The sequence below is a fragment of the Sander lucioperca genome, chromosome 24, assembly GCF_008315115.2.
Source record: "Sander lucioperca isolate FBNREF2018 chromosome 24, SLUC_FBN_1.2, whole genome shotgun sequence".
Taxonomy (NCBI): domain Eukaryota; kingdom Metazoa; phylum Chordata; class Actinopteri; order Perciformes; family Percidae; genus Sander; species Sander lucioperca.
Window position 1 is genome coordinate 5,906,756 of NC_050196.1, and position 22,639 is coordinate 5,929,394.

Sequence of the window (22,639 nt, forward strand, 5' to 3'; positions counted from 1 at the left end):
GCGACACCACACCCCCCGTCATTTCCTCATGGAGAACTCATTAGCTCTCAGAGGTATTGATCCTACCAGGGCACGCCTCATTAATTGCCTCCACAGATGAAGGCAGGAGCTGATAAATGAATGCACTCTTCACTCAGCAGGATGTCACATATAATGTACAGTAAGGAGGACAGTAGAGAATAGATACATTGTGACTGAGATCATACTGTATATTCCCAGTACATACAAGTCAGGGGGACATTATCAGACTCGCTCTTCTGACTGGCTTTTACTTAATGTTCCACGAGCTCGGCCTGAACTTGGAAAAACTGCTTTTAGTTTAAGTGCACCCGACTCCTGGAACAAATTACAGCACTTTCTTAAAATCAACTCAATTGTGCCGTTCGGACAATTTAGAAATCTGGTTTTAAACCTGCAAACTTCTACTTGTAACTGCTTTACATAATTGAATTTTCTTTTGCATCCCTATTATCCTAATGTATTTATCAAACCATTTTCCAATTGTGAATGTTTTGTTGTCTTTCTATAGTTCTTATGACTGTACTTTCTGTGTTGTTGTTCTGTATTTGTCTTTGTAATCTGACTTGATAAAATTGAAAATGAGGGTCCCTCAATGATCTCTCTAGGATAAAGGTTGAATGAATGAATGAAAGTTAGAATGGATAATTTGTAAGTATCTACAGTGTTTATTTTAAGTAAGAAAGGTGGTTATAACAATGAGTTTTTGACTTCTTGTAGCTGTATAGGGCTGTTTTATTATGAGTTCGACCAGTTTTGTTTGTATTGTGCATGGGCACAAGGACACACATGCATGTGCACAGGTGACGCTAGTCATATTCCCACCTATGGTTTCACACTATTGTGAGGTAGTGGTACTGGCTGATATCTCTCTAACTAGTGCATGTATAGGTCCTGGGCATGTGTGTGTATTTCAGGCCTTTGTGTAGTGTGTGTAACAACAGAGTGTAAAATGTAACTTCCCCTTGGGGGATTAATTAAGTATTGTCTTCTTCTTCTTCTTAATGCCCCCAGAAATGCAGCAATTCGCCAGCAAAGACTAAATGCAGGATTGCTTTAAAAATCAGCTTTGTACATGTTTTATGAGGAAGGAAATGTATTGTATTGTATGTATGTAACACTTTTGTTGGACATCAAGGACACACACAATTTGTAAGTAACACTGAATGTAAAAATAACTTTTGTGTGTTTACAAGAACACTCCACAGGGCACCCTTAGGCCATGATCACACTTGGCATCTTTTTTTGACAAGAAAAAGTTGACAAGGGCGCTTTTATAGTAAAAAAAGGAGTAGAAGCTGGCAGCGTTTTTGTCCAAAAAAGCAGTCGAGAGCATTTTCTGTTGCTATAACAACAGCTACAGTTAGCGTATCCAAGAGTGATATGTGGAGCTGTGTGTGATTATGTGTGTAGATAATCAAAGCGCCCGAGCGATGTAGAGAATGAACAGAGAGAGTGAGCGCTGCTACTACTAACGTTAGATAAAACAAAGCGAGTTGCCCCAACCTGGTCGGTCATATCATATAACTCGCCGTGCTCATGACACTAGCACAAACCTGTTGATTTTGGTTTAAAAACGAATATCTTTTGCTACATTTACACCTCACATTCATACTGCTCTGCCAGAGGAATTTGAAAACCCCCCGTTTTGGTTTGGAATCTTCCTATTTGCTCACGTGCTTATTGTTAAGTGTTGGTGCATATTCATAATTTCATCAAAGCAGTTGGGAATATAGGGAAGGAGTGCTGGTCCAATTATTACGGTTGAATTAGCTTTTTTAAACCTCTTTTTATGGAGCTAGGATAGTGACATTAAATTTTGGCATTGAAGATTTTTTTTGGCAATCCAAACAAAACCTGAACTGAAAAAGGAAACATTGGCCTTGAAACACTTTTATTTGAAAAAGTTGTATTGGCACTGAAACAAGTACTGGCCCTGAAAAAAGTTCCACTGAGAAATAAAACACAGGCATAAAAAAAAAGTTGAAACGGAAATCCGAAGACTGTCATGGAAAAACACATCAGCATGCAGGCAATCTCAAAATAGAATAAAATATTTGTTAATGCCTGTGTTTTAATGTTCAGTGCCAATACAACATTGTCCAATACAAGTGTTTTAATGCAACGGTGGCCTTTTCAGTGATCTGACATGAGAAGAATTGCCTCAACAACTTAAAGTTGGCTCACCAAAGCGTCAAGGACAAAGTGTGTGTGAATAATTGACAATTCAAACCTAAGAAGCTTAAGTCAAAGGAATATCCAAATGCTTTTCTCATTGACTGCCATTATATGAGATCTTCAAAAAGCCATGTGTGAATTGATTAGAAAAGCAAGAGGAGAATCCCTGGCATTTTAAACCTAAAAAGTATCAAATGTGCTATAAGATCACACCAGAGTTAATGTCTTGTCTATAGGGATCTGACCTATTGTCTATAGGGATCTGATCTAACGTGGCAAGTGCTGTTAAAGCAGAGGCAGCTAATGAGCTGGCCTCCTCCTTTACCTCTGAGATAGCACAGCATCCTTTAGCTACAAACATTAAGACTCAGCACATGTAGACAGTAGTTATAAATGAATGCAGAGTTCACACCCACATGAGAGAGAGAGAGAGAGAGAGAGAGAGAGAGAGAGAGAGAGAGAGAGAGAGAGAGAGAGAAGATGGGAGAAAGAGTGAGATAGAGGAAGAAGAGACTGTACTTTAGAGGGAGAAAGACAAGAGATAAATGAATGCAGTGTTTACTCACTACGCTCAATGCAAGTGTGTTATCTGCAGAGAGAAAGCGAGAGAAACAAACACATTGTGTTTGTATGCCTTCTTTCCTGATGTGTGTCTGTGCGTGTGAGAATGTGCTAGTACTGTATGTGCTTGTTTGTTTTTCAGACTTATTATTGGCATCCTTTTGTTTTTTTCCCCCCACACAAAAGAGGTGTGCATATTTGTTTCTCTGAGTGTGTACAAATTTGTGTTTTTTCTTTTTGTGTGTGCTTTTTAACGTTTGAGGTGTTTGTGTGCCTCTCTCAGTCTGCATAATTCTCTCAAAGTGTGTGTGTGTGTGTGTGTGTGTGTGTGTGTGTGTGTGTGTGTGTGTGTGTGTGCGTGCGTGTGTGCGTGCATGAGTGTGTGTGTTTAGTTCTCTCTTCCAATGAGTGTTTGTGTATGTCTACATCTCTCGCTGGTCTTTTGGCTTTTAATGTGGTGCGAGTCTGTGGTTTGTGTCTCTCAAAATGTGCCTGTATGGTTTCTTTTTGTCTATGTGCATTTGTGTGTATAATAACTTCTCTTGAGTGTGCAAGGTGTTTGTTTGCTTTAGCTGGCAACACAACCAATTGAGAGGTTTAACAAGGAGAAGAAAAGGATTTCACTCAAAAGCTACTGAATCTCTGCAACAAAGAGACACATTCCTCCTCTAACTATCTAAAAGTTTCTCAGTGTGTATTTAATTTTCCTCCGTGCTTGTCAATGTGTCACATTTTCTTTGCACAGGTTTTTTGTGTGTGTGTGTGTGTGTGTGTGTGTCTGTAGTACTGTAACCTGCATGGCCTGAGAGGAGTGTAGACTAGATTAAGGGTGAGTGATACGATGCCAGTCTCAGGGTCCCTTCTCACTGCATCGACGGAGGCAGAAAGGCAGTCCTCCACCTCTGAGTGCTCTGTTTCGCTGTCTGAACGAACCGCACACAGGAAGTCTTTCCCCATCACCCAGGAAACTGTCCGGGAGTAAGAAATAATAAGAAGGTGATTGCGCAGCTGCAAAGAACCACCAGAAAAAAAAGAGAACACACTGATGCGTTCCATTTGTACTCGGAAGCCGGATTTCCCGAGGTCAAAGTCGGAACCACGTCCCCTGACGTCGGATTTCCGAGCTCAGAACTCGGACAACCACAGAGTACCCTGAGCTAAAAATCCAACATGGCTGCTCTGTGCATCAACAGTTGTGAAAGCTGTAGTAACATACAGATATAAGCCCTTCTGTCTTATTTGTGTCTCACTAAATCAGTCGTACACACAGTGCTGCCCATCTTCTATCTGTGGACATGTTGTTACGCTGTTTGTATGCACACAAAAAACAGCGTAATGCGTTGTTACAAACTGGCATTGCTAACAATGGCTAACCTGGCTAGAGCTAATGAAAACAATGAAAATCCGACTTGTAAATGGAACGCCTTCATCTCCGGTGTGACGTCATTCCCAGCTTCGGCTTCTGAGTTGCGAGGTAAATGGAACGCACTATGAGCTGCTGTACTTGAGCGGATTTAAGCAACTACTTTGAACAATTAAAATGTCTACAATTTTTGTTTAATTTGATGCTTCATTATTTTTTTATTCAAGCATACTGAGGATTTTTTGTTAGTCATAAAATAGGACACTCCAGTTTGCTGTTACAGATTGTGATCCACTTATCCAAAACTAAAGATCGGAATCAGCCCAGATACTGACCATATTAAGCAGAGTGGGTATCAGCAAGAGGTGAACACTCCTCCTTAAATAAATAGTTTTTCTTTCTGCTCTGTTCATATGTGAGCGCATGTCAATGTGTCAAGTTACTATTTTACACATTCACATCCTGCATGTGCTTTACAATAAATCAATTCTACTGTGGAGTCAGTGGTAAGTACTAACAATGCCATATGTGGTTAGCTAATGTTATAAAGAAAAGAAAATTTCCCCCCCCCCTGAACTTAAAAAGACTTTTACAGCCTCACAATAATTTACATAAGAATCAGAGGTGGAAAAAGTACTAAAATATTGTACTGAAGTAAAAGTACCAATACTTTGATGAAATATTACTCAAGTACAAGTAAAAATACCTATCTGAAAAATTACTCAAGTAAAAGTAATACGTAGTTAATTTAAAATAAGTAAAAGTTACTTAGTTACATTAAAAGAAACTGTAAAACGGGGCAGGGGGATTTCTCCCATGTAGTGAAAATAGGACAAGGGGTCATAAATTCCAAACTATTTTGTTTTTAATTAAAGAAAAATGTATACAAATATATAAACATCTATACAAATGTATGCATATGTAATAACAACATAACACATGTCACACATGATATTTAAGACCCTTAGAAAGGTATAATGTGCAATTTTAGTTCAGACCATCCCATAAAACGTTTCAATCAACAATCAATTGAAAGTGAAAGTACCATACATTGTTAGTTCCGAGGGCCATCCTTCTTTTCTTCACAAACACAAACAACAGTTATAATGCAAATCAAGACTTCATCACGTGTTTTGACTCCATAAATGGGTTAGACCCTAATGTTCACAGCCCAGATTAGCAGCTAGCTTCTACACACCTAAGTAGCCCGTATGAGCTAATTAGATGTATGTGAATTCATTTAGCCAGTCTCCTACATACGTTGTCCTACGGAAGGGGTGGGCAATTCATTTCCCCAAGGGGCCACATGAGAAACAGGGACTGTTGTGGAGGGAGGACCAATAGGCTAAACTCAATTCTACTGAGTCCACCATACACTCTTTAATAAACTCCCCTTCAGATAATGGCTTACTGTTTTTGGCGAATTTGTGGGATATCACAAGCTGGTCTTGAGTGCTACATCCCTGGATACATTGTTGCGTTTGCAGTTTAACTAGCAAAGCTTCAGATGTCCGTGCCCGCTCTGCATCAGTCAAGTTGTTGTATTTCTCTGTGTGTTTAGTATTGTAGTGGCGATTCAAATTATAATCCTTTAACACAGCAATCTGTTCTCCGCAAACTAAGCACACGGCTTTACCTTTGACTTCAGTAAATAAATACTTAGAAGTTAAGAAACTTAGAAGTTAAAAACTCGGCACTCTGTATCAACCTTTCTTTCTTTCCCACGAGCTGACATTTTTGAGGGATAACAGCTCATTCACGTCCATGCTAACGTCTCTAGCTGACACAGGGGTCCGACCAAGGGGGTAAGCCTCTCCTCGGACCACGAACCTCCTATGGCGCCATTTTGATGCTATCAAGCCATCACCTCTCGTTAGCATCCCATTGACTGCCATTCATTTTGGCGCCACTTTGACAGTGAATAACTTCACATCTGAAGCGTTTAAAGACTCTATTTGTCCATTGTTTATTTCTAAAGAAACACGACAATGTATAAAAGGCTCCATTACCTTGTACCTCACGTTATGGCTCTGTAGCAGGCGTTTTTGTAAAAATAGGCTAGAGATTGTGTCATAACCACGCGACTTACTGTCGCACAGTAGAGGAATTACCGTATAGTACAGGAGAAGCATGCAGGCAGTTTCGTCTCACATTAGCTGTTTAAGTGTAATTACTAATGTTAACTAGCATTTTAGTTAGCAATAATTAGCCTGTGCCTATGTTATCGCCTTACATATACCTACGCTCTCTGTCCCTGCAAGATTGGGAATGATTGAGATTTCTCTTGGCACAGCTACCAGAAGACTTACAACTTTCAGACACGTTGCTCACGTCACATCTACGTCGTCTCTCTCAGTTGGAGGCTGCTCAGTAACGCTCAGCCATCACCAGAAAACTGCTTCTAATATCCTTCACTGGTCTCCGTCCAGAGCAACGGGATCTGTTGGTCCATTTTATATATGCCAATGGGTCCGACACTTTGCAGTTCTTCTTCTACTTCTTTTTAATTGCGACTTGCAACCAGAGAAGAAGAAGCTGAATATGTTCGCACAAAAAAGAATGCCCAGGTATGGTGCGCGATTTTTTTTCTTCCTTTCGGTTTCCGTTAGTCTAAGTTATTTTTTTTTTTACTCAGTAACGGATAGGATTTGTAATGTAGCGAAATACAATACTTCACTCAAAACATAATCAAGTACATTTTAAAATACCGATTTTAAAAACTACTTGAAAAAAACAAAATACACAACAAAACTAAGCAATACAGTAACGTGAGTAAATGTATTTTGTTACTTTCCACCTCTGATAAGAATGATCTCAACTACATTAATGCAGCAAGGAAGTGTAATACACATTTAACATTTAGGAAAAATAGAGCACTGGTATCGGATCTGCGTTTGGAGTGCTACAACTACTGCTATTAGTCAACTACTAAACATTTTCAGAATTATGACCCTCAAAATATCCCCTGTTGTAACAAGGTTTAAAAAATGATCCTCACAAGTGTTTTCTAATATTGCAAGACCACTGGGACTCTTGGAAAAAAAAACAGTAAAAATCACAAACTGGCACACACCTTCTTGTCCTTTCCGGTCTTCATTCCCCAGCACACAGCCAGTGAGCAGTACATCCATCTTCCTTTCCAGCTGGCAGCCTGCTTCACAATGGATCATGCCCAGTGGAGAGTTCTCAACAGGATCCTCCATGGGAATTCCACGGATAGGGTAAATCCAACAGATGGTTGACAATTCCTGCTCTGACCTGAAATATTTATTTTGATATAGAGTGCACACATTACTTGGGATTAGTAATGAACCATAACTGGATTTAAAAACATGCCAGGCCTCTTCCTAATAGGATATCTGTGGCAGGCCAAAATCTAAAACCAGACCAACAGCCGTGTACAGCATGTTAGAAATCAGATTAGATTTTTCACAGAGCTAAGGATAGTAGCTGCTACGTTTATTTAACTAAAGACTAAATTGACTGAATACCCAACCTTTGTTTGTTGTTAAATAATTAATCACAATTGAATCAAATAATTATGAAGATAAGATTAAGAATGAAAACGATATATACCTTATTTGAGTATTTTATATTTACTTTGGCTTCCTTGTCCCAAAGGAGTTTGAATTTGCAAAACCCTTAACACAAAATGCAGTATTCCTATTTTTGGCCTCAAATTTATATTTAAGAGTCAGTTTTCCTATTTGCATTATGTGTTTTGCACATTGAAACACATTTGTGTTTCCCAGCCAAAGCAATTGTACAGTACTGTAAAAGTAATGGATTATGGTACCTTTGCCAGCATGGGTTTCCTCAAAGTGTTCCAAGGTGTGAAAAAGAGTGTGATAGATGTGTAGACGACCTGTTCAGGATTTACCCTGCTTCTCGCCCAATGTGCAATAGCACAGCTACTTGTGATCCTGAGTGGGCATTAATATGAATGGATGGTACATTCTAGATACACTATACTGTTCCCACTGTAGGGAATAGAACATATATTGATGAGCTCAAAACTGTACTGAGCACTTTCAACACTTCCCTGTTTTGTTGACAAGTAACTGTTATTCACTTTGTTTACAGTGAAAGGCTATGTGAAAACCCACCTGGATGTTGGAATATAAGATGCTAATGAGCTTTACTGAATGTCTAGAAGCTTGTCTGGGACCAGGCATAGACTCAGACATAGCCTCTTATGCAGACAAAAAGACAGACACACACGCATGCACGCACGCACGCACGCACGCACGCGCGCACGCACACACACACACACACACCTCACGTTGTCTGTACTGAAGGTACTGTTGTTGCTCGGGCGGCTGCAGTGCTTCGCAGTGATGCAGAGCCAGACCTGTTTTAGCTCCATAGAGTTTGGTGCAAACACTACAGGCACATCAAAACGGTCCCCTTCACAGATCTGTATACCTGCAGCCAAGATGAAGGACAGCCATCAACATTTTCTAAAGCGTTTTCTGCTTACGAACCAAATGAGAAATACAAATGTTCACTCTGGTAACCATGGCTAATTAAAATACATTGCAATAGTTTAAATGTGGACATCTGCAGAACTAATACTTAAAAGAAATTACCTTTTCTAGAATGTAGAGGAGTGGTGGATTTATTTAGGTTATGAAGACTAATAGCGCTCCACATCCCTACTGTCAGTTAGGTAAGCCTTAGATACAAGGACATTTATGGTAAATTGACTGCATTTACAGTATATAGCGCTTTTCTAGTCCTAATGACTAGACACTAAAGGTGGCCGAGGCTGCCATACAAGGTGCCAGATTCACGCACATTCACACATGGCCTAGCTTTGGGAGCAATTCGGGGTTCACTGTCTTGCCCAAGGACACTTCAACATGGAGACTGCAAGGGCTAGGGATCGAACCACCGACCTTCCGATTGGTAGACGACCGGTTTCTACCCACAGCCACATCATAGCTTCTATCAAATCTTAATCTTTGCTGAATCACTTTTAACCTGTTTTGTTGCCAACTGAAAGGAGCTTTGTCAAATTTAAACACAGCCAAGGCAACATTAAGAGGTTTCAGAAAATGTTTTAGCTGCATTAATTGATTTTCTTGGCCAGTAGGGCAACAGAAATTGACAAAAACACATCTGACATATTACTTTAGAAAGTTCTTATTGCTAACATGTTAGTAAATAATTGCTTATTTACACATTAATAGTTAGTTAGAGAGATTTTAGCTCTGCTTTAGTTTACACTCATGACGGAAATATCTGGCGCTTTAGCTTTTTAGCTGAAAACTGCTGCCTGCTTCGGCTGGAAACAAGGTTGATGAGAGCGGTGAGAGTGAACCAAAACAGTTGCAGGCCACAAAAAAGGAACAATTAGCTGAAAGATGCTAAACAACTCTGTAGAGCTAAAGGGAACTGCTGAGGTGAATAATAATTCTCTGTGGGTTTTCACTACAATTGACCCATTTTACATTACACATAGCAATTTGATCCATTGTTAATATAGAAAATACTGATCAGAGCAGCTTTAAAGGTCCAGTGTGTAACGTGTTTAGTTGTTCATTATCAAAATCTGTGTTGCCCGTTCACAAACTTGTCCTTTTCATGAATATTTACCTCCACCATCAATTCCAAGTAAGTAAGTAAAGTTGGACCTTTAAAGTTCCGGAAATTTGGGAACTATGTGTTGCCTGGTAAAACTGGTTTATTGAACATTTTATCATAATGTGGTGAAAATCGTATCAGTTAACATACCTTCAGTGTGGCTCAGAGGGATAGAGAAGACCTCCTTGTCTTTAGTGACTTGATGGCAGTTGGGGGCCCCACTCGGGTCCTCATCTGAGAAGAAATACCAAGTACACACTGTGACATTATGAGCGTGTCTGAGTGTGTCACATGCATGCGACGAGAACAAATTTGTGAGAAAGTGTCTGTTAGAGAAAGACAAGGAGTAGCTGTGACCTGTGAGTGTGATATTGAGCACGACTGGGAGCTCAGTGGGGTTTGTGAAGGGAATGGTGATGGAGGCATTGGAGCCAATCAGGGATGAGATGCTCAGAGGCTCCTCGCTCTCTGGAATAAGGCCACGCCCACTCAACAAAACACACCATTCCCGCAACTAAAGAAAGATAGAGGCAGATTAACACATACACAGTGGTCAGAGGGAGAGACATGAAGTAAATGAGAAATAAGAACGCATGAAGGGAATACAGAGGAGGGAAGACAAAGAAAAGGTGTGGTCAAAAGATGAAACTCGGAGGGAAAATGGCAGTATGCATTCTCTCTTCACTATAACCATGAATCATTTTTTTAGATTGATGCCATTTAAAAAAAATATTTTACAAATACTACTGTAGACAATAAGTGGTAAGGCTGGGTGATATGGCAAAAATGTATCACAATAATTGTCAATATTAAAACAATATATATCACAATAAGTGTAAAGCGTGTAATTTTCTGGTTTCATGTCAAACTTTAAGTAGCCGAGCCCCATTTGGGACTGTCTCATCTACTTTGTGGCCAAACTGTATTGCCAGTACAGCAACATTTTGTTACTTTATCCAAAGTAGGTCTTTATGATCAAAGTTGTTGTGACTTTTGAGTGTCCGAATGTATTCTTGTGTGTGTGTGTGTGTGTGTGTGTGTGTGTGTGTGTGTGTGTGTGTGTGTGTGTGTGTGTGTGAGAAGGCAAGGGACACTAATAAATGTAATCAATTTTCTCTGTGTGTTTGTGTGTGTATATATACACACCTGAGGGCACGTGAAAGTGATCTTTGCCGTGTGGTTCCCCTCTCCGATGGATGAAGGACTAAAACGGACACCAAGCTGGGTGGAGGAGTGGGGCTCCACAATAAGCTGGAACACACATACACACACAAACACATGAAATAACGTTAATAGGGACAGTTAGGGAGGATAAACACACACATGCTCAAATCCTTTAAATCACACTGAGGCAACCCACAGCTTTCCACCCAGATATAAAGCAAGTAGAAAACAGTGTAAAAAAACAACAACTGTGTTATCAAGTGTCTTATACTGTATGGCTGTTTTAAAAAATGTATGTAATTTTAAACAAATCAAATATTCATTCAACTACAAAGAACATCGAAAACAATGGTAAATCAATTGCAGGAGCAAGGTAACTTCAGATGTACAGTATGCTGTGACAAATGAAGCTCTATTCTGCAGTAATGGAACAGAATACTGAGCTGATAAAAGTAAGGATGAGGCACAAAGGTGAGTGGGAGTACTTACAGTACTTCCTGGATCCATTTCAAGTGTGTAGTTTCTAGGGTTACTGTTGGTTGCAATCAGCTCCAGAGTCTCAGCTGTTGGGTTAACCAGGGGAATGGTCTGGCTGGTCCATCTGACACACACACACACACACACACACACACACACACACACACACACACACACACACACACACACACACACACACACACACACACACACACACACACACACACACACACACACACACACAAAGTAATGCCAGATAAGCTTCCGGACACAAATGTTGCATTTAGAATTTACTGAGATAATAAGCAGTGTGCATAATTTATATGCAGCTATAATCGCTATTCATTATTCTGTTAGTGTGGTAAGTTATCTCTCTGACATAATTGTCATGCTAGGGGTGGGAATCTCTAGGCACCTCACGATTCGATTCCGATTCAGAGGGCTACGATGCAATGATAAAACGATTATAGATGCATCTTGCATTACAATTTCTATACATGACTTATTTTTTGTGACTACTTGCTACTTTAAAAAACATATTGTAGTTGTAATAAGCCACTATTAAAATAGACGGATTCATTTACTTCCATTATCTTTTAGTTTAGTCAGACACAATTTGCATTAGGGATTTTTTTTACATTTTATTTACATTTACCTCTACTCACATTTCCAAAAATTGGGAACATTCAATGGTGGCTCATTGGCCATAATTATTAGTGTAAGCGTTAAGGCACTCAAATACTGGCATATTGAGAAGAAGAAGAAAAAATAAATAATCAGTAATGCTATTTCATGAGACTCTGACCTGTTGATAATTTCTGATCGGCAGCTTGCGCTTGTTTATTCAGGGAAGACATAACGGACTGATTAAAATGCACCAGACCATGACGCCAAGGGGTCCTGACCAAGCGTCCGTATGTAATGAGTTGGGAATGTGGGAATGAGAACAGGTCGTGCACACATTTTTACCGATACCTGAAATTCGGTTCTGGTACCCAATGGTACCTTTTTTTTTTAATTTCCCTCTGTATAGCAAAAAAAAAAATTGAAAAAAATTTCAGTTGTAAAAATAATTCCAAACCTATTTATCCATTTTACACACCACACAAAATAAAATCCCACCCTCTCCCCTCCCAAACCTGCGCTCGAGGTACGGAAATTTGGTACCGTTTGATTTAACGTGAATCGATCCTCGGTAGTACCAACGTAATTCGGTCGGTACCCAAAAAAGTACCAAATTTGGTAAAATTTGACAAAATACACACGCCACCAAAACAAGTTCCTCCCCGAGTCCATTTTGCAGATACACCATCTTAGCGATTGGTTTAAAGAAATGCTAACACACACACACACACACACACACACACACACACACATAATATTTTCACAAATATAAGAAGACATCTTATGAATATTCTGGGTATTTTAGTCACCTAAGTGTATGAATATGAGCCAATATTAAATCGTATTGAATCAATATCGAATCGTATTGAATCCATATTAAATCGAAATTGAATCGTGACCCAAAGTATTGAAATTGAATTGAATCATGAAGTCCTTGACAATACCCAGCCCTAATAAATGGGCTTTTTTTCAGGAGTGCATAAGAATTGTTTAAGATGCAGGAGTGATACTGGCACACAAAGCCATATGTTTCGGTCCTGGTCGTAGATGGAGGAATTTTGGACAATTATTGATCCTAACCCTCTAATGGCCATATTCAGGAAGATCATTGTTAACAATGCTATAGTTGTGGCCTTCTCTGCACTGTTTGCTCGACGACAGATTTTTCTCAGATGGAATAAAGAAGAAAGGATGTAATGGCACACCTTAAACTCAAACACCTATGTTAAGCCAATAAGCGTGCATTGAGATAGTATGTGTCTTGGTGTGTGTACACCTACTTGCCCAGCTGACAGCAGGCCTGTGGTAGCATGATGACTGGAGGAGGAAGAGCATAAAGCTCCAGCTGATACCAAAACTCCCCCACCAGCTCTGACTGGAACACCACACTGTAAGGAAACACACACACCAAACCTATGCAAATACTATAGATGTACTTCAGATTTAAAACACTTCAAAATAGACAAATAAATTGTTGTGTATATTATAGGGCTGAACGATTTTGGAAAATAATCTAAAATTTATATAAATTAAATTATATAAATCAAATAAATTGCACTTTTTAAACACTGTCTTTGAACTTTACTAGACGGTTAAATAAGTAAAATATATTTATATACACATTTATACAACGGTGTATTTTTTTACAGCACACACAGCTGCCTCCAGCCCCTCCCCCTCGTGAAATTGCGTGCCGCATGCATGACAGAGTCAACGTTGCACTTGCTCAGAGAGGCTATCGTTACGTTACTAGTAGCCTAGCATGCTGCTGGTGGTCTTGCGATGCAGCCACGCTGCTGTGAAAGCTCCCCGAACGTCATTTATCAGAGTCTGGTTGTTAACCCTCTCCGTGGCAGTCTCCTCCACTCCATATCTTTATAACGGAACTAGCTAACTGGAACTAACCGCTAATCAGAGCTAATCGTTGCTAACCGAGCCTTCAGTTCTGCGTGCCTGTATCCATTAACTGCATGTATGGACTCAAGCCTGAATAAAACCCTTCATTTTATTACAATGGCTGTAAAAGTTTTAAACTACAACTCAGAGTTGTTTGAATGACAGAAATCAGCTCAAGGTACGGCATAGCGTTAGCGTGCTAAGTTGATGCTTTCTCTGCAGAGTGCAGACTGATTTGCCAAATCGCAGCCTTTGCAATTAGGAAATCGCGTTTTAACTAGGGCTGAACGATACATCGAATTTTCTTCGTCATCGCGATATGAATTAGCGCGATGAACACATCGCAACAGACAACCTGACACGATGAATAAGCGAAAACAGTTTACACACTTAGACGACGCAAAGCGTAATACGTCTCCATAATAGCAGGCGGCGCTGCTCTGTATTGTTTCCATTAACAGTCTGATTATTTCACAGAAAATGAAAACCGGCAGCTGATTGGACGAACGTGTCACGTGGTTCTTTTTTCTCCGGAAATTCACAGCCAGACTGTCATGGCGTCTCGTTCAGAATACAATCTTATATTGTACTAAAATAGTTCACCGAAACGTGTTTCTGAAAACATTTTAAGTGAGAAATAGGCCATGCAGTTGCTGAATCTGTCTTCATTTCAGATCAACAAAGGTCAGTTTAAAAGATTTTCGTCGAACGTTAATTTCTAGTTATAATGCCTCATTTATGTGTAATTTGTTCAATAAAAGCATGTCAAAAATTATCTATTTGATTTCTTTATTCAGTGGGAATAGGCTATTCAATGTTTAGGTTCGCAAAGAACCTATTAAAGCACTAAGACATGGGAACAGTATAGCTAACATTCACATTTGAATATTTATCGCAAGTCATATCGTCATCGCAATATTAAACAATGTTATCGCACATCGCAGCTTTTCCTCATATCGTGCAGCCCTAGTTTTAACATATCGCATTATTATCGCAAATGCAATCAATCATTCAGCCCTAGTATATTACATTACCAAGCTCATGTCGTGGACTGTAGTATATTGTATTCCAAACAATGAATGGTAAATGGGCATTTTACCTCCTCCTTTAAAGAAGGTCGGGTCAGTCTTACCTGCCTGTGCTCTTTCCTACTCTGCCAGGGGAGAACATTGCTTTGTAGGTGAGAGTCTCCTGTGGGGGAATTGAAACCCAGTTGGGCCCACTTAGGTCGTCTCCTTCCAGGTGCACATCCAGCATCAGCAGCTCTCCTCGTGGGTTTTTGACAGGGATCTCTAAGGCAACTGAGCTCTGGGAAGACAGCATTTCAAAGATGACACCTGTTTTCTTCCCCTGAGATGTTCTGATAGTCTTTTGAGTGTAGAAGGAAGATTAAGTTTTCCAGTAACAGTGGCCAGCAGCAGAAACACTACTTTAGAACCTGCATGTTAGAAATGTAACAATATGATATATATATATAAACCTGAACTGAATTTACTGATTTCACTTTCTTTCAGAACATTGCTCTTTAAGCTAAGTATGAATGTAGTGTCTTGCTAACTAACAAGTGGGCTGACCAGGGTCTTCTAATCTCTTACCACTTTCGGACAGTAAAATTGTTGTTTGTATGTCACAAAGTAAAGTTATTATAGAAGACGATAAAATCTGAACAATTAGGCTACAACTACCATGTGTTGTTGTACAATAAGATGTTTCTATTTTTACTCTGACTACTGCATTTGCATTCTTACCAGATGAAAAATGTATATTAAATTGAAAGAAGTAATTTTTTTTTGTGATTTTGGAGAGTATGCGCTTTTGCCAACTCAAGCTACAATCTTTGTGTTACTGTACTTTTTAAAACAGCAGCAATTAGAGGCCTAAGGGGGAAATGTGCTACCCTTTTTAAGTGGTAATAAGTCAAATTGCATCAATATGGAATAAAAGCAGCAATGCACCGTTCAAAGGTGCAAACTAGCGGAGGAGGGATTGTAAATTAAAACAAATAACCTCTGCAACAGAATAATCACCGCAGAGTGATCACTGCAGCAGAGGAAACTGTGTCTGAAATATAAGGTTAGTGAAAGCTTGGTGCTTCCCAAAAAACCAATTATTTTTCAGAACTTAAATCACTGAGTTGACACAAATAGGTCATATAATATTTCCTCACATGGAAACTTCCTCTTAAAAGATAAATATACTCTTACAGCTACCAAAGAGTCTCTTCAAATACAGTAAATACATATTCCAAATTCAGCAGCAGAAAACATTAGATGAACTGTGGATGTGCTCATTTATCCCCTGAACTGAAAAAAAAATTACTGATGCTAATTTTTGCGGCCCTGAAGGTAATTTGCGTCAGAGTTCGTGAGTATCCACTTAAGAGTACAAAGTGTGTTTGCAGAACTTACCTGAGCAGAACACTGTACGTCTATGATCTTGATGGGTGCTGCTGGCTCACAAATTATCTCTAGAGAGTAATGCACCTCGTAGCATCCAAGTACATTTCCTGGATAACACATGTATAAATCCGGTATAAATGCACACACGTTTACACATACCTAACATTCTAATTAAGTCTTGGGCAAAAAAATTCTAAATAAAGTGTTAAGTTCTAAATGGTTCTTGTACAGTATATGGTACAACACTAAGCTTACCTTTCTGCTTGTCTGCCTCCTGCATGTCTTCAATTTCTAGAAATGACACACAGCCTGCAGGAAAAGTTGTAAATGAAGTGTTCAGGTTTTTTTCTTTTTTGATTGTTTGTTTTACATATGTAACTACAAGGGTAAACTACAACTTTAACGTTGTGATTCAACAATGTAAAATATTCCGTCATTATGTGCTCAGCATTTGTTCGGCTTACAGGCATGCTACACAAACACTACAACATTAGTGTACACAGTCAAAACAGAATTCAAATGTAGGTCTTAAAACAGGCATCTAAACAATGGACACAAGAGTGTAATAGCCTGTGTGTGCTTGTTTACGCAAATGTAATAGAATATGATAAACAGTCAGCCGACATTTGAGCGCAGCTGCCTTCCACGTCAAATACTAACCACATAACCCCCACAATCACAAACATGCAGAGGAAAAAAAAAATCACCTGTCTGTTTTCCTCGTTTCCATGATGACACAGCCAGGGTGTATGAAGCGTTGTGACCAGGTTCAATCTCCAGGGAGGGCGTGCCACTTACAACAGATAGATCTGTCACCACCTATGTGTATATGCATATGCATGTACACAAAAACACAAAAAGAGAAGAACCATAAATACAGACCAAAAAGGAAATACATGCACTAGAACACACACACCATTCAAATATATTCTCACTCACATACAAATGGCTCAAAATGCACAAGGATATACAATCAGAGCAACATTGTTGCTCCACTACTGTGGTCCAATCTGAAATGTCTCAAAAACCATTAGATAGGTTGCTGTAAAATCCTCTACAGACATTCAAGGTCCCTGAGGATGAAGCCTGCTGACTTTTGTGATCCTTTGACTTTTCATTTAGCTCTACCGGTAGGACAGAATTTTCATTCATCTCAATATCTACTTGATTGATTGGCACATATATCCTCATGTCTTTAGTGATACCCTGACTTTTTATCCAACTATTGGATGAATTACCATGACATTTCACATTCTTGTCCCCCTCAGGATAAGGATTTATCCTGCCGTCATCGGGTCAAATTTCAATGTGTTTAATACTTTGTTTTAAGACACAATACTTTCTAAACCAATGGCCTTCCCATCAACCTCAGCTGTACTTTGCTGACTAGCAAACGCTAGCATGCTAACGTGCTAAACTAAGACAGTGAACATGGTAAACATTAAACCTGTTAAACAATCAGATGTTGGCATTGATATTGTGAGCATGCTGACATCACTGAGTACATCAAACCCAAAGATGTTCAGTTTACTTTGTCAGCAAGTAACTGCATGTGTGGAAGTTATTTGCATATGTGCTTATACCTTGAGAGTAAGTTTGTTCTGGCTGTAGTTGGGGACATCAATCTGTGTGTGTGTGGTTTGACCTACAGAGCACCGTAATACCACATGGTCCACAGGCAGGGGGTGCTCTCCCACTCCTCTGAGGGTAAACACGTGCACGATACCGTCACAGTCATTGTGTAAGGACAGCTTGCCCTGTGGGGGTAGGGATAAAGTCCAGGCAGTCAAATACACACAAACTGGTGTTCAGTGTGCATACAAAGTAAAGGACAGGCCCAGGACAAATAACTATAGGACAAAAATGTTTCTTATTAAAGTCTAAAATGCATTAGACTGCATTGGAGGGACATGATGGTATTCCCTGTACAAAGATATTTCTTACACTCTTGATTGTGAACACAAAATACACATAATTTCCTCATTGTGGTACATTCTACAGTGAGCAGCTTCATATTTTAATTTACAAAAAATAATAAAAGTGACAGGCAAACAAATTAATAAACAGCACAGGGACTGCTGCAGCAGCATGTCTCCTATTTAAGCCCCGCCCTTGAAGATACATTCAGAAATGCATTGGTGGTTCAGTGGTAGAATTCTCGCCTGCCACGCGGGAGGCCCGGGTTCGATTCCCGGCCAATGCAACACACTTTTCCCTCTACTGTACACATTTGTTTCTATTTTTATTTCAAGATGTTTTTTTTTATTTATGTATTTATTTAAATATTGACAATTAAGTCATTTTAAATTTTCCGCTGGAAATATAGATGCATAGGATAAACTGTATAATCTATACATCGTTTTTTTTTTTTTTTTTTTTTTTTTTTTAAATATATCTTGCTAGATTTTTAACTTCTTACTCACAAAATAAATAATAGTTTTCAACTCCTAGTCCACTAATGATTAAACAAATGAATCACTTTAAAATGGGAAAATAATTTTTTGTTCAACTTTCTCTATATCAGAAGTAGTGAGGTTTTCATTAATCACTGTAAGGGGCCAACTAACTAAATTGCAGAACACTCCAAAAAGAGAGACCTCAGTTACAGTAAAATAAATGTCTATCCCATTCTTAGAAAAGCACTGGAAGATTATGCTGGCCACAGAGGAAGATTAAATTCCCAGATATCATCTTAACAGCCACACAGGCCAGACAGTGTGCTGTGCTGCTGTTTGAGGCATCAAGATAAGTGTTCCTACTTGAGCTGACTGTTCCCTGAGAGGGTGGAATGGAATAGGCTAATGAGAAGAAAGGCCAAATATGAGGGCTTGGCTAGATGAGCATTGGTGTCAGGGGACTTCAAAGTGGGCTTTCTACCTTTAGTGTTGCTCTTTGAATTATATCGAATACACACTAACTCAAGGCCACCACACTGTAAAGATAGCATGGTCTATCAGAGAGTGTATATTAGGGAAGACAGTTAAATAGCAATAATGTGACAAAGAAGGACAGAAATCAAGCAAGACAACACAAAGAAAGAAAGAAACAATGAAACCACAACAAAAAAGGCATTACCGTGACAATGCATTGTGCAGAAGGGTGAAAGGTGAGGGGGTAGCAGGCTCTCGTCCCTGCTGGCACATTCAAAACATTTGGGCCGGAGAATCCTTCACCATACACCTCAGCTTGCATTTTCCAGTCTTGGTGAGTCTCATTGTGCTGTGAGAGACGCATAGGTCTGATCATTTGACTTAAACCCAGAACCCACCATTATTTAACATTTCGGCAGGCAATTTTACAAAACTACCATCATAACATAATCTACTTTTCTAACCTAAAACTGTGAATATGTTAGTTAGTGTCAGTGATATAATTAGGCATTCTGACCATGGTTTTTGGTTGCTGTGTATTCAGGATTACCACTCTCCTCTAAGAAAGCAGTTTCTCATTATGGAAGGAATATATAAAATGATTCATACTTAATCAAATACTTTTAGGATAGCCCTTAATAAGCAGTGCGCACACAGACTGATTGATGCATTTTCTCTTGCCCCTTACCAGTGGTATGTCTTGCGTGACCGAACGGTGAGCAGGCGAACTGAAGTCCAAATGCACAGATCCTCCCTGTGGTCACAAATGAGATTTTTAGTAACATTAACCACAAACACATGAACCAACAAGCAATCCAGGATTTACTTATTATACCATTGACAGGTTTACTAAGCTCCGCCTGAGCTGATATCTACCTGTGAAGTAACCAGTGCCTCTAGCACATAGACCCTGGTATCACACCAGGACCTCAGGACCACCTGACATGTAAATTGCCCCACGGAGTTCGCCTGGAACCGTAATGGGATGTCCACACAGCCACAATCTATCGTACACAGAGAAGAGGAGACTTAGGGATGGGAGGAGGTGGACAATCAAAGGAGAAGTGTTGACAGTTACATAAATAAATCACATGACCATGAGTGAAAACTATTAGGGCATTTCAGTCGTGGGACCTTTTCCAGGGAATCAAGGCCCTTTTGAGGAGCTCAAGAACGTTAGCCGCATTTACACCGAAGCAACCACAGACTAAATTAAGTACCTGTACAATAGTTCCAGGAGTACAAAAAGTCCCTTCTCCGAGGATACCTGTCAATGGTCCAGCAACTATCGAGGTGAAGTTTTTAGTACTGAATGTTGTTAACTTGTCGCCAACCTCAAAACCATTTACCTCATAGACCGCCATTATAAAAGAGACGGCCGTATGGGGGAAGTGGTGGTAGGTTAGGGTGGGTGGCAGAGAGATACAGGGACAGGATTTGGGGATTTAGCCAAAAGGTGAGGTGACAGACATGGGCTATGCAAGGTTATTTTAACAGATGGCAGTTTTCTATTTTATTTATTTATTATTATATTTATTTTTTGTTATCTCTGAGAATGTGAAGGCCACTGTGTTGTTTAATTTAAAATGTAATGGTAAAAATTAATAAAAATGGACGTCCATAAAATGTTAGACAGGACATTTCCAACTGCAAACAAGGTCAATTATCATTCTTTGTGTTATGCATTTGTAATCCATGAAGGTTTTATTTATTTTTTTGTGAAAAACATTCCCAGAGCCTAGCAAAGCTTTTTACTTTTTTTGCGTGAGTCAGCCCAAGGTAAAATCCATAGGACCTAATTAAAGACGAGGGTCAGACATTTATAACCTTAATGTTTTTAAAGTTATAAAAATGTTTATGTTAGGATAAACAGAGAGAGAAAGACAAACGAGCTGTGAGAGCTAGTGAGTGAATAAGAGAGAGGGAGTGAAGATGAGAAATACATCTTTGTTTGCTGAATTTTTCATTGCGAGACAGGCAGTCTGGGGGTTTTCAGTATCCTATTCCACCTCTGCAACTCTCTTTTTCATTCATTCATTACATCGACTCACACAACACTACATTCTTCAGGTATTTACGTGTGTGTACCTGCAGGATTCTCCCATGGTATTTTGGTGTCTTCCATTATAGGTATTGTGACAATACTAGGTAAAGCAAAGTATTGTGGTAAAGAAACCTCCACACTGTATTCTACCCCTTTACTGCGAAGACCTCTCAACAGTTGGGCCTAACAAGAGACAAGAGAAAAAGAGGGACAGCAAGTCAAATATGGACAACAGAGAAAAAATATCACAATACTGATGTGGAATCCCCCCGTCTGCCCTTCCTACTGTAAAACATCTGCTTTCCAGAGCCAGTATGTGTTTGTACCTGTTGTTTGAAGCGCTTGCGTACAGCTGTGGTTGCCCTCACAGTGCTGCTGTGCAAAGTGTGTGTCAGCATACGCCTTTTGTGTTCATCGGCACTCATGGTGTGCTGACCCCAGAAGGCCAGAGCTTGCTCCCAGGCCATATTGATCAGCGGCACACGCACCAACTCATCACACACCTGCCCCACCTTGCAGTGTAGGCTTAGCACTGATACACACACAGCTTTGTCTACTGGTGGAGAAAAACATCACTGTTGATATTATTTGATTTGCTATTCACTATAAATACACTACTTAATATTTAAGTGATACAGCTAAAGACAAAATATTGCTACGGGTGCCTCTTAAAAGTGATTATGCTCTTATCATGTTGCCACCAAAGATTATAAGAACATAGTATGTCCACTGAGCACAAAATATGTAAGATATTTGCATTTAGAGTAAATGTTTAATGAATAAATGATAACTGATGTTGGTGTCCTGCAATGGTGAGAGATGTTCATAAAAAATAGGTAAATGGAAAAACAGCAATAGTAAATAACATTTAGTTTCACTCAGATTGTGCTATGATGCCCTAAAATACTTTACGAGCATTATTTAGGTGACAGGTTTCCTACCAGAGTTGATGGGGATGGAGATGTTAGAACTGGGCCTTGCAGTGAGAGGGGAAGGAAGAGGCAACTCCGCTGTGGCTTTTACCATATACAACATATCTCCCACCTGGTGGGACACACAGAGACAGACATGGTTGTGGAGAAATGAGGGTCACTTGATAAACTGGCTGGTAATGTTTGGAGACCTAATCAATCATGACAAGAGCTGACAACATAGGTATGTTTTACCTATGTTAAATATGCTATTTGTTTTTTGCCTGTTCTCAAACTTTGACTTTACTATCCTGAACTCTAGCTATAGTGTCCTCGCAAGGAGTTGCCCTTTTCCAAAGCTAGCCTCCAAAAAACACAAGGCGGAACGTTTCTTGCAATTTTTAGTAAAGCCGCAACAAAAGCACAAATGACAAATTAGAACATAACCAGGTAACACAACATAGGCACACTGTAAGGCCACAACGGCTAGAAACAAAAAATGCTAAGTCACAGGGCAAGCAGCACTAGCTACCAGCTACGGCTATGCT

General features: G+C 39.5%; 1 protein-coding gene and 1 non-coding gene across 4 annotated transcripts in view; one reads left to right on the forward strand and one right to left on the reverse strand.

Moving 5' to 3' along the window:
- Positions 1-22,639, reverse strand: part of LOC116044623 (cilia- and flagella-associated protein 47) — an 81,799-nt gene that overhangs the window by 4,276 nt on the left and 54,884 nt on the right. For all 3 annotated transcript variants that reach the window (XM_035998549.1, XM_035998550.1, XM_031291966.2), the window contains exons 46-64: positions 22,122-22,224; positions 21,507-21,733; positions 21,225-21,363; positions 20,013-20,140; positions 19,825-19,890; positions 19,342-19,485; positions 17,850-18,023; positions 16,974-17,085; positions 16,522-16,575; positions 16,276-16,373; positions 15,000-15,175; positions 13,252-13,359; positions 11,360-11,471; positions 10,853-10,957; positions 10,064-10,220; positions 9,857-9,940; positions 8,398-8,545; positions 7,194-7,378; positions 3,551-3,725 (exon numbers count right to left, since the gene is read on the reverse strand). In XM_035998549.1, the coding sequence (XP_035854442.1) occupies positions 3,551-3,725; positions 7,194-7,378; positions 8,398-8,545; positions 9,857-9,940; positions 10,064-10,220; positions 10,853-10,957; positions 11,360-11,471; positions 13,252-13,359; positions 15,000-15,175; positions 16,276-16,373; positions 16,522-16,575; positions 16,974-17,085; positions 17,850-18,023; positions 19,342-19,485; positions 19,825-19,890; positions 20,013-20,140; positions 21,225-21,363; positions 21,507-21,733; positions 22,122-22,224 (2,495 nt within the window). The remainder of the gene's footprint in view (positions 1-3,550; positions 3,726-7,193; positions 7,379-8,397; positions 8,546-9,856; positions 9,941-10,063; positions 10,221-10,852; positions 10,958-11,359; positions 11,472-13,251; positions 13,360-14,999; positions 15,176-16,275; positions 16,374-16,521; positions 16,576-16,973; positions 17,086-17,849; positions 18,024-19,341; positions 19,486-19,824; positions 19,891-20,012; positions 20,141-21,224; positions 21,364-21,506; positions 21,734-22,121; positions 22,225-22,639) is intronic.
- trnag-gcc lies at positions 18,399-18,469 on the forward strand. The gene has a single exon. It is a non-coding gene; the product is annotated as a tRNA-Gly (tRNA).